At 38.5% G+C, this 13,038-nt stretch overlaps 2 protein-coding genes across 3 annotated transcripts in view; both read right to left on the minus strand.

Annotated features, from left to right (window-relative positions):
* The window catches only part of LOC111339547 (fatty acid synthase), a 21,872-nt gene extending 20,855 nt beyond the window's left edge, over window positions 1-1,017 (minus strand). Inside the window, exon 1 of the mRNA XM_022946224.2 lies at window positions 225-1,017. Coding sequence (XP_022801959.2) covers window positions 225-1,017 — 793 coding nt within the window. The remainder of the gene's footprint in view (window positions 1-224) is intronic.
* On the minus strand, window positions 902-13,011 carry LOC148721977 (uncharacterized). Of its 2 annotated transcripts, XM_088734813.1 has the most exons (2): window positions 11,498-13,011; window positions 902-1,036 (listed from the first exon to the last, which is right to left on the minus strand). In XM_088734813.1, exons 1-2 carry the CDS (start codon window positions 12,807-12,809, stop codon window positions 999-1,001), a joined length of 1,350 nt encoding a protein of 449 aa, XP_088590939.1. In that variant the 5' UTR covers window positions 12,810-13,011; the 3' UTR covers window positions 902-998. The 2 variants fall into 2 exon arrangements, with proteins under 2 accessions (XP_088590939.1, XP_088590940.1); XM_088734814.1 differs by lacking the exon at window positions 902-1,036 and having other exon boundaries at window positions 8,311-13,011.
* Between the last annotated feature and the right edge of the window lie 27 nt (window positions 13,012-13,038).

Raw genomic sequence — 13,038 nt, forward strand, 5'->3', positions numbered from 1 at the left:
AAAAAAATGCAGGCTGAAATTCTATCTCAGTTGCTTAAAAGTTCTTCTCCAAAGTTTTCACCAATCAATCTACATGTAAATTCTAAGTTCCTAAGTTTTTCATCAATATTTTATAAAAAAGGTTTGATATTCATTATACACAAGAATAAAAAAGGTAAACATTAGAGCTGCAGTCACAGTCTGATCTGTCAACAGTACAAGTATGAAACCTTTGATATCCTCACCTTGTGTCTTGTAGCCATCAGAGTTGGTTCTTGAGTTAATAACATGAGCATAAATCCTCTTGGCAACAGATCTCTTGGTTAGGTAAATGGCAACACAACCCTCAGAACGACAATATCCATTACCACTCACATCAAATGATTTACATGCACCATCAGGGGACAACATGTTGAGCCTTAAGAAGTCTACTGAAGTGTTTGGCTTCAATGTAAGACTCGCACCAGCCACCATAGCAGCATCACAACTTCCTGATCTGATCGCTTGCACTGCACAATCCATAGCAAGCAGTGACGAGGAGCAAGCAGTATCTATAGCAAAGCTTGGTCCTTTAAAGTCAAATGTGAATGACACACGATTAGCAAACATGGAACGGGAACAACCAGTCATACCATAGCCAACAATGTCTTCAGTGTTTGCACTGAAGGCTTCAAAAGCTTCTGAGCCACTGGCACCAACAAAGACACCAGTCCTGGAATTACGAACTTTCTGGGGATCAACAGCAGCATCAATCAGTGCTTCATATGTTAATTCGAGTAAGATTCTTAACTGAGGATCCATTCTATGGGCTTGCTTTGCATGAACACCAAAGAAGGTTGCATCAAAGTGCTTTATGTCTTTGAGTTTTCCACTACGTTTTGGCAGGCCATGAAGTCCAGGCGTCCAGCGTCGATCATCCTCTGTAACCATATCCTCCTTGTTCATCAGATGTGACCAGAATTCCTCTGCATTGTCTGACTCTGGAAGCCTGCACGCCATGCCTGCCACCACAATGTCATCTAGCTGCTGTTGGACCATGTTTGTTTAGCTATCTTCCCTGCAAAACAAAATGGAAAATTTGCATGACTAAGTCACTCATTAGATGACATAGAAATAAAGAGCCACTCTTGTACACTGCAAACATGGGCAAAAAGGCATATCAGTTGTAGTTGGCTTGCCGTATGGGCTTTATATCTCAAACAGCATAGCTGCTCACTCCTCCCATATGGAGAAAGTTGTTTAAGTGATGTTCAGATAAAAAAACCAATATAGCAGGCTTAACGGGACATCACTCTTTCACAACTATATTTAGAAACACTGAGTATCTTGTCACAAATGTACCATTTTCTCTTGAACCCCTTTGACTCCAGCACAAATTTTCTGCACTAACTCCCAAAAGCTTCCCAAAGAAACAGTTTTAAATATGTAAGAATAGATGGACATTTTGACATATGTCTCTTAATATTTAGGATCCGCATGATCAAACAAATCCTAGGTACAAAGGTATTGACATCTTGAAGGGATATGACATCCACGATGTCTTAGTTAGCTTGATGTATTTAATCCTTTCAGGTACAGCTGGCAGTATATGCCGTTAGAAAATACCCCCAGATGCGTATTTATCCAATTTATTTGTACATACACTTACTTTTGTGTACCACAAAGGCTAATTAGAGTCTTTTCGCTACCATAGAGCTATTACTAGTAGAGTACTTAGTGGGATTAACTAATACGATATATTGTGGAAAAATATTGCGAAAAGCCCTCTTGCTTTCTCTCATTAATTAGGTTTTCAGGTTTTTAGCGACCTCCTTAAACAATGAATGTAATTCCTAATCTGCATGAAAAACGTTTACAAAAGGTCAGGTGCATATCTTTTGTTTGAACAGACGATGGAAACTTTGCAGTATTAATTAGATTGCGTGAAATCTCAAATTGCGGTCGTATGTGTCGGAATTAATTTCATCAAGTCCTTAGATTGTTTATTTAGATATCACGAAATAGTGGAAAATACAATTTGTTTCTATTGAAATACTTAACTCGGAGAACTCAACCCAAGCGAGTTTATGCTTCTCCCGACTGAACAAAACAAATTACGAATTAAAATGTGAACTTCAAAACCTGTTTCAATGGTTATGCCTAATACAAATTAAAAGTGTACTCATGGCTTACGTACTTGAGGTGGTTTTTTCTGACTATTTGTCGATGTTGAAGGCGGTTTACCACCAGTTAGAGCTGTGAGCGTAATGAACATCAGCAGCTCACAGACAAGAAGGACCTCAGAGAGTATCTTTCTTCCAGGAGAATCAACAAGTCCAGTTCGACTTGATGTGCTTCGGGTGCTAGGCCTGCGACCTTTCATTGTGCGCTGGAAATTCAAACTCTGTATGCAAACAGCGGAGCTGGAATACTACGGTTGAGTCTGCAAACAAAACCTCACGAAGGAACTATCGCGATGGAAAGTCACAACTAATATCGAAATCTTTTGCTTACATATATTCTTATAGGCGATTGCAATATCGATAGCTGACTCAAATTTCGCGAATGACGTCAATAGTGGAAGCAGTACATCAACCACAATCCCCTGTGTCCAGAGCCCTTTCTCATAGAAATTCGCAGTAGGCACTACTCAAATAACACCAAATTCAGTCTCTCTGCATCAAGACAACAAAAGCATTCATTTCTAATATAATCGTGCAGTATCAAAAACAAAAGAACATTTCGAAATGTCAAATGTCAACCCATGTTGTTTTCTGTTTACGATCATCATGTTTCATTCACGTGCAAAACTCATGTGACCTTATCAGCTCAAAACAATGTTATATTTTTATCCCGATCGGAAATAAACGCAGCAAAAGTCATCAATAAGTTAAGCTCTATGACATAAACATTCAACTCCAAGAAAGTTAAAGCGCTGAAGATTGGAAATGCGTTTAGCTAACAATTCAAATATTTTACGTTCTTGGGAGTGTTGTGCATGTTAAATATTCCATTTCTCTGCCCCGTTGCGCTGAAAATGCCTTCACATTTGTCGTTAGCACACTACTTTTTGGATCATCTGCCGAAAAAAGTCTCAAGAGTTGAGCTTCGCTTTCCGTTAACATGACACTGCTTGCCACATCGATAGGCCAGATCACGTCCGCGTGACTTACGGTAAGTTGCGTTACACTAGTTCAATACTGCATCACACAAATAAAAAGATTGTTTACATTGATATGTAGGGCTGACTTCAAATCCGAAGATATAAAAGCACAGGGGGCCAAGACAATCGACGAGTCTGGTTGTTTATTCGAAGTATAAAGGAATATATGGGAGAATACTAAAGAGTCTTATTATCGTAAACTTATATCACGAAATGTCTGAGATAAAGCTCAAAATAAATGTAAACCTACCTTGAATTTGAGCCATTTCGCTCAAATTCGCCATTTAGAGCCACAGAAACGACAATACACAGCAAGTGAGGTAGGTTTACATTTATTTTGAGCTTTAACTCAGACATTTCATGATATAAGTTTACGATAATAAGACTCTTTAATATTCTCCTATACATTCCTTTATATTTCGAATAAACAACCAGACTCGTCGCTTGTCTGGGCCCCCTGTGATAAAAGAGGAAAACACAGGCGAAGAAGGGATACCACCAGTTTAACATTTAATTCACAATGAGACAAATCTGACAAATTTGCATCAAAATATGAAGAACGAATTTAAAATGGTTCATCCACACAAATTACAGACTTGGTTAAGCTCGGTCAAGCAATGTGGAATTATCTTGCTTAAAATTAACTTAGAAAATTTGTGAGCTACAAACACCCTCATGTGCTTGATTTTAAAATTTTATTTAATATATTCTGTTACTCAAAATTCAAAGGGTGGATGGGACCCGGTGAAACAGCCTATTCAATCTCTCTCAAAATTCATATTCCACGAAAATTACGAGGTCGCAACGGTACTTTTTACGAACGAACTTAACGAGGTGGCCTCCATTGATCTAACGTTGACTAAAACAACTGGCTAACATAAGGGCATGCATCAATTTCTTTTTCAAAGCAAAGCAAAGTTTTCTAGTTGGTCGACGAAGTCCAAACAGAGTTTTAGTTCAGAAAGACTAGAAGCACAAACGAGTGAGTGTTATGCGAGTCTCACTCAACCCCAAACATATTTCGTCTTCATACGTTTCTTTGAATTTAGCATTTGCTGTCAAAATCAAGACTGCGACCGGTTGACACACCTCCGACACCCCACATGTTTTGACCAATCAGAACACTCTAAGTACATTCAACGCAAGTGCGATCACATGGCGTGTGTCGGCTGGCGTGTGATAAAAGAATTATTCCTCGAGTCTCACCTTAAAATAAATAATTTGAAAACTTCGTATGGGTTGTACAATGCAGTGCGCAATTTCTTTGAAACGTTCCCAAAAGTTCTGTTAAATTAACCTGTCTCGATACAAATTCCTTACATCAATGATTTGAACTAAGCACGTTTAGGTTGCCCTGGATGCCCCTTAAACCCATCCCTCACATTTGATCATCAACAGGTATTAAATGCTCAAGTTGACCGGGTTCGCCGAGAATTTTAGCCTGAAAAAAGCCAAATTCAAGGAGAGATGGAGATCTAAGATACTTGGCGAGGGGGTGGGGGTAGGGAGGGATGGGAGTGAGATAAAGATACTTCAGTTCTACTGTCTGAGATCCGATACAGTTTGAGACTACTACAAACAACTGTGAAACGTTAGCGTACGCTTTTTCCTTACTGAAATATCTAACTGGCCATTTAACTGTCTGAATCGCGACTTGAATTCTTTTATTGTTCAATGGTCTTTCAAGAAATCAAGGCGTTTGCAAATAACAGAATGATCTGGCCTTACGCTTGAGCTTCCCAACGCATCATAATCTCTTGCATATGAAAGGCAAACTCCTTCAGTTCCACTGTATGAGATCCGATACAGTTTGAGACTACTACAAACAACTGTGAAACGTTAGCGTACGCTTTTTCCTTACTGAAATATCTAACTGGCCATTTAACTGTCTGAATCGAGACTTGAATTCTGTTATTGTTCCTAATTAGCAAAGCACACAGATTTATCAGTCTTCCTCGGGTCCTATCCGATTCATCTCTAAAATGCCCCTCCCAATTTCCTTAAACCAGAAACTATTTTCAAAAACACTATTGAGATGGAAATTGACTCCGATACGGTTTGAGAAGACGAAAATTGAAATCATAACATTAGTGATACTCTTCTCCGAAGACAGCAACCTAAGCAAACCCAAACCGAGTTACGTAACGGAAGCACACCGGGTTAGGTTGCAAACCGTGTTTGCTTACTTTGAGTATCGGCGCTCTTGAAGTGAAGGAATTTTTTTTCTGAGTTGGAAGCAGGCCAGTCATCAAATAATCTCCTTTTCGCTTTTTTTTCCCCGATAAGTTGCACCTTGTTCTTTGAGCTAACATTACTTGAACGTCTCCTACACTTAACTCTTTCACCGCCGGGTTTTTTTTTTTTTTTTTTTCAAAAAAATGAAAAAAACAGACATTTTGAAAAATAAATAAAAACAATAACAGACAATAACAACTCACCGTTACCGCGTTATTACAAATAGTCAACTGATCAAGGAAATCCAAACAAAGCCTTCAACTCACAGAGACTTACAACACAGTTTGGTACAAATTAAGCACTGCAACTATTATCCCCCGTAATCGAATATTTCGCCCTTAATATCTTACACCACGTAACCTTGCACGCATCCCCATCAGAGCGCTATGCTATGTTTTCACGTGCAATGACAATGGTCAACTCGTGGAATCATAGGGTATCGCTATCTCCAGCGTGCAATCACAAGATCTAAATTCATTGACTGCACTGTAAGGATATCCCCAACTCTAGTAAAACGCTCATTGATATATCATTTTTTTAGACTTAATCCTTACATAATTTTTAACAAGGTCACTTGTAAAGTTCCGGCTAAAATTATGTTGACTCCTTAAGAATTGAACGTGAAAGTGATCGTCTAAAAGCCACCCATTTAAGTGAAGAGAAGACGGACTTTTGTGAGTTGGTGTTTGAAACGAAGTTTTCGTATGAGGCAAAGTAATTTGTCTGAAGCATGGTAGAACCTTCCATGAGTCCATTGTACATAAATGTGTGATCAATAAGCGGTTACTATATATAGATGACTGGTGTGTCAGATTACGATATAAGGTGGCACTTTTTTTTTTTCTTCACCAATCACTGGATGAGCTTGCTGCGTGCTCGCCCAGTGATACTAAGACAAAGCTTGCAATGATTCAGGTATGCAAAATGCATTGTATTTAGTGAACGATTGGGGAATCTGCCTCGAAGTTCCCTTGTGCCTAGTTTGGGTTCATAAATCCAGACCGGAAGTGCTGCGGTTCTTGTCATTAGACTCCTGTCGTTGTAAAATCGCCAGTGACTGGTTCGTTTTCCACTGTTCGCCAGGACAGGCTGAATGAAAAAGAGGTCGACAATCGACTTCCACCCAATTTCGTCGATAACAAACAAAATTGTTCAAAACAAAATTTAATCAAACATATGCCATATTTACCCAAACCTTGACACCATCTGAAATATTCTGGCAAAACACAATGGGCCACGAATTACAATTTTTATTCCTCGGGCAAAGAAAAAAACTCTCTCAAATCACGTTTTTTCGGCTTGAGAGCATGTCTCTCATCCGGGGAACGCACCAAGGAATATTGACTACCACGTGCGAGAGAAGCCGACAGCAAGAAATTGCAATACCCGGAAAATGGAGGACTTGTTTTGACAACCACGTTTCCGACAAAAAGTATTACGCCTTCGCCCATGAAACTGTAAACTTTCGTCTGTTTAACTTGTGGCCAACACGTGGTTCTTGTCTGGGAAAATGTTGATAATAATAAGCCGGTTTTCAAAACGGAAAAACCTCATGATCACGATAAAATTAGCTATTGTTGGAAAAATTCTTCTCTCTGATTAAAAATAATTTGATCTAAATTGCATCACGAATAAATTTATCTCGTTTTTCCTACAAGTGTGCGGTGCAATTTGATACACACCTTACAAACCAGTTACGTAAGCCACTCGTTGAGCCTTAAAAACTGGAATTTGTAATTCCTTCGTCGCCTTTTTGCTCGTCTAGCTCGGCTTCAACGTTTTCACGTTCTTCTACGCTGGGAATACACTAGTTTTCCCCCTAATTCTCAAGGAGAACAACGATAGGAAGGTTACACCGGTAAGTAAATTTTAAAAATTTATAGGTCACAAATTTTGTCTGCATCCTATTCATTGTCTAGTTTCCGTCTGGTATTTAGTGCTCAAATAGCTTCTTTGAGAATGTTCATAAAGCGTAGATGTAGTGTCGTTACCTAATACGGTCATACGCTAGGGCCCGGATGTTAACGCACGAGGCGAGCTAGGCAAGAGAGTGTACATGTATAGTAGTGAAAGCATGAATTAAAGAAACGTTCGAGTAGAGCACTCGCCTGTATTCAAAGCCACTTACCCTCCATTACAGTAGATAGAGGTGCTGACTGAATACAAAGCCTGTACAAGAAAAACGTGTAAATGTCGACGATGGCTAAATGAAAATATTTATTTTTAAAAGGCAAAGTTCTTTCGATTTCATGATGAGCAAGTTCTTTATTATTTTGTCAAGAGACACTCCAATGAAAAAAAGAAAACAAATATCTGGGATGACTTTTATCAGTGGATCATATTTCTTTACACTAGCCTTTATCGCTGGTCGAATGCTGATTTTTGAGTCTCTCTGTGTTTTTCGCTAAACATATTCACAATCTTATACCATGAGAAACGAAACCATGTTTAATTGTAACTTCTCTTTCGCGAAGGGTGCGTAGAATCCAGTTCCTCTGAGCTAAGGGAGAGAAGCGTGCGCTAAGCAGGTGTTACGTAAAGCTATAGGGCGAAAGGGAGTTTAGGCTGGTCGAAAGCTGAAACAACAGAATCGCTGCACATACTTGAAGTGCAAATCCTCGCTGATAGCGTGTATCAGCGAGGAGCTGGGTGACGAAAAGTTATTACACAGCTAGCGGACAATTTCCTGAGGTACCCGAGCCCGTGGACCTAAAAGTACACCTTGTCCTCTTGTTCTAGAGAGCGGGTAAGATTTTGCCAAACTATTTACTAACACGCTCGAAAAAAGCTTAAAACGACACAAGATCAGGGGGTCAACGTAGATAAGAATTACGCAAAGCCAAGTGAACTATGTCGATTGTTTTGATTTTAGTTGGAAGTGATGATATTTCGGTAAAGAGTCCTTGCATAGAGGAGAAAAAATTTTTTTCCTAATCCATACTATGAGAGGACAGTTGGCTTTTAAAGAACATGATTTAATGCAAAGGGCAAACCATAACTACCGAGCAACAGATTGCATTTTCCAGTTTACACAAACAATATTAAGTACTTGGACACCAAATCTAATTTACTCAGGAAAATCATTGTTTAGGTAGACTTGTTGCTATGTATAAAAAACGTACGGTAGATCTGCTTTGCCAACTTAACATGCGTCAAGCGGTATAAAACATGGTTTACTTCAGCATGCTAGGCTTATTAATTCCCCAAGTGTTTCTCTGTTACATCCAGCATTTCTCTAAGAGAAAGCTTGAGGGGATTCAGGAGCGAGCACTTAGGGCGGTGTACAAAACTGGATCAGCGTCCTATCAAGAACTGCTAAGTCGCGCCAAACTACCGACGTTGAACAATCGGCATCTACAAGACATTGCCACTTTGATGTTTAAAGTTAAGCACAGTCTCGTACCCGAGAATATTTCTGACTTATTTAATATAAAGAACACTCAGTATAACTTACAGAATAGTGACTTCGAACTGCCAAGATTCGAAACTGTAAGATTTGGTACGAATTCTATTAAATATATGGGACCTCTCATTTGGTCGAAGTTACCAAGACACCTAAGAACGATTGAAACTCTAAGTTCGTTCAAGAAGAACATAAGAAACGTCGACCTTTCAACTCTTGTTGAAATTTAAAATTTAACTAAATAACTTTATAATCTTTTTAATTATCTACTGTAAATAACTATTATCTACATATGTAAATGTATTTGACTTTTAAATTTTTTAGTGTCCCCCATTGGCTTATAGCTAAAAACATAGACACTTAAATAAAGTTCTTCTTTCTTTCTTTCATTCATTCATTCATTCGTCCTTATTCCTATCAAAATCCTATTTGAAAGCTAGTCATAAATGAGAAAAGCAAAATCAGGGTTTTGACCACTGGGCTGTCTGAATTCTGCAGCCTTTTCGGAACAAAATTTGTTTACTAAACCCACATTTGTTTTCTTTACCTAATTTTCAGTATTTCTCATTGTTTCCCTATCATAATTTTCACAAAGAACAACAGATTTCTAGATTAGGAATTCTAAATGCAAACCAAAACTCTCCCTAAGTCCTAAGGCTCTATCATCTCTTGGAACAAAGGTTTTATTCATTAAAGCAATGTCAATGACAAGGGCTCTTGGAAAAATTAAGATTGGGTGTTCACATTTCAAATGTGATGGGATCAAGCTCTGTTGAACAGCAGTATAGAGAGGTGTTTGGACAGAAATTAATCCACAACTATTTTTAAGTTTTCTATGTTTTGTCAAAAATTCGAATTTAATCCTTTAAACTCTAGGAGTGACTGGCAGCATCTACGTTCTTCTTACAGCAGTCATTCATTAAGGTCATGTGAATACACTACCTTTTTCCCCTAATTCTTCTGGGGAACAACAATAGGAAGGTTACACCAGTTTGTAAATGTTAAAAATTCATAGGGCACAGAAACTATTTCAAATTTTTTGTCTGTATCCTAGTTTTTTGGTCTGGTATTGCTCAAATAGCTCCTTTGAGAATGTTCATAAAATGTGTAGGTGTTGACAGAATACAGAACTTGTAAAAGAAAAACATGCAAATGTCGACGAAAGCTAAATGAAAATATTTATTCTTAAAAAGAAAAGTTCTCTTGATTTCTTGACGAGCAAGTTCTTTATCATTTTGTCATGAGACACTCCAGTGAAAAAAAAGAAAAAATATGTGGGATAACTTTTATCAGTGGATCACATTTCATTACACTAGCCTCTATTGCTGGTCAAATGCTGATTTTTTGAGTCTCTCTATGTTTTTTGCTAAACATATTCACTATTAGGAATTGATCACCAGCCTAAAAAGCTTTGAGGGTTAAACAAATTCTCCTTGTCAGCACCAAAGGACGTGTATGGACAAGAGTATGGGATAAAGAGCAAGGAAGAATAAAAGGAGATGAGATAAAAATGCGACATGGCAAATATGGCAGGGTTAGATGAGAACCAGATGCAATTGTTTCCAGCTGTAAGTGGAAGGAACAGCGGTGAAAACATACATTTTCTCAATTACAAATTTGGACATATGAAATTCATATATGTGTACTGCAGTTTCATGAAATGTATGAAAGTGATCTTTGCAGTAATGAATCCTACTTATGTAGTAGTGGAAATAAGGCCTGAAAAAACATTCAGGCCTGTACAGGATTTGAACCCATGACCTCTGCAATACCGGTGCAGTGCTCTACCAATTGAGCTAACAAGCTAGCTGGGAGATGGTCATTACGTTGGTTTGTATTAAACCTGTATAAGCGATAACAACGAATCTGAATATAAGAAAATCATGTATATGTGGAGTGCAGTTTCATGAAATGTATGAAAGTGATCCTCACAGTACTTAATGAACCCTACTTATGTAATAGTATTCTAAATAGCCTTTGTTATAAATAACCACATCCTTTGTATGTGCCTTGATTCTCGTTGGCATCTTTAAATTCATAGTCTAAGATTATCAATTAAGAGTTTTTAAACTGTTAATTGGTAATAAGTATTTCAGTGTTGGATTTTACCACCCCCACCCTATGCAGACTCACTCAGCTGCACCTTGTGAGTCCACAGCATTTTTACCTTAATGATGACAAATAATGTTGTTGATAAGTGTACTGAGACCACATTAAACTACTGTCAATTGCTTTTTACAACAATATGACCGTCAAATAGAACGATTCTTTCAATGCAGTAAATGGTTTGAACCCGGGGGTAACATGTGAAGGTGTAGTCTGATCGTCCGGGTGAGTGTAGTCCTGAGGACTGTTGTCGGTGGCAGTGACTGACGTTTCGACAACCTGTGCAGAAGTCATCATCAGAGTCAAGTGATGATTGTTGTCAGTAGACAACAAGTGAATGATTGTTGTCAGTCTACTGACAACAATCATTCACTTGACTCTGATGATGACTTCCGCACAGGTTGTCGAAACGTCAGTCACTGCCACCGACAACAGTCCTTCTCAGGACTACACTCACCCGGACGATCAGACTACACCTTCACGATTCTTTCAATGCGTGACACATTGTGTGACACATTGACCCTCGCAGCATTGTCTGGGCTCTTATCAACAACAGCAAATTGACATTACTGCCAGTTGTGGTAAAATAATAAATCTGTATGATTCAAGTTATAGTGTAATACTTGCCATACCTGGGGAAATACAGACAAGATCTTGCCGAACCTGGCAAATTTGCAACAATTTTTCCCTGTGTACCTCCTCTAAGCTTCTGAGTTCATTTTGAAGGGCCTCTTTTTCTTGTCGCAACCTTGATATTTGTTCTGATGCCATAGACTTGTTTGCAGTGTCTTTGGTTGTCCTCATCACCTTATTGGATTCTCCTTGAGTTAATTTTCTCAAACAAACAGAATCTTTAGCTTTAGGTTTCTCTTGACACTTCAGTGTATATTTCTGAAGTTCTCTAATTTCTGACAAAAGTTTACTATCAAGCAGAGATAAGGCATCTGCTAAATTAGCTCGTCCCTCCTCACAAGATTGGAGACTTGCTTTGATCTTCTTCCATGTTTTAGAAACTTTCCTGTAGGTTGGTTCTTGAGCATTCAAGATTTGGGAAAGTCTAACTTGACGCCCTTTGGCAATTTGCAAATCACTGCTTGGTGTAATTCCCTGTTTTTGTTGAATATCATCACACTGTTCATCAGTATCTTTTGCTGCATCTTCCAATATTTTTGCATCTAATACAGTCTCCATCCATTTCCAGAACGTAAGCTCGTTTAAGGACCAGCAAACAAGAGCCTTTGTATAGTCACAAAACCACTCAAGCCTCTCTTGATATTTTGCAAGTTCATTTGGGTAGCGCAAAAAGTAGATATCTTGTGATGAGAAATGGCTGGAACTTTGAGACTTGGAACTTTTTGGTATTGAATGTAACTTGCAGATCACTCTTGTGTGTTCATTTCTGGCACCCAAAAGGCTTTTCAATGAAGTGTGTAATTTGTTGTACTTCAAAATTAACCTTTCAGCAAGATCAATGGTGCTGTCAAAATCGTTTTGCTTTATTGGTTCTGAACAAGCATCAAGTCCTTTAGCCAAGGGAATCTTTTCATACAACGTTAAGTTCAATGGAGGATCCTCAAAAACCACAGGCTCAAGCTTTGCTATTAAGGCAGACGTGACATCTTCCTTCGCAATTAACCAACCTAAAGCTAATATCAATTCTCTGCTGCCACGTGACATATCTTCTGGGAGCTGGTAAAGGCTTTTCCCTCCATATCCTTTGTGAAACAACTCATGCTTACAGAAAGCCACCATGTTATTACCACTGATAGCTTCGGGTTCCAAATCGTCCACAGAAAGGACTTTTCGAATTGTAAGCCATAGCGACTCTGTTGCTTCATCCTTATCAAACTTGGCCAAGCGAAAACTCTCTGCAGACACCTGTGTAGTGGATTGACTGCTTAAGACGGTGCAAAGTGCTTCAATTGTTTCCCGAATTTGTGCCATGGTGAAAATTAGACTTAGGAGGAGTTTGGTGAGTTTTGAAGTTTTGCCGCCATCTTGACTATGAACGCATGCTCCCTTGAGGAAAATAACTGAACACAAAGAACGTGGAACGTGACTTCACGACCTGTCCAGAAAAATTTCAAAATATTCAGGAAATTTCTTGTTCTATCATTTTTTTCTTTTTTTTTTTTTACCAAATAATCCTATCATAACACCCCTCTTGGTTGAA

Source organism: Stylophora pistillata, chromosome 10 (assembly GCF_964205215.1).
Source record: "Stylophora pistillata chromosome 10, jaStyPist1.2, whole genome shotgun sequence".
NCBI classification, from domain to species: Eukaryota; Metazoa; Cnidaria; class Anthozoa; order Scleractinia; family Pocilloporidae; genus Stylophora; species Stylophora pistillata.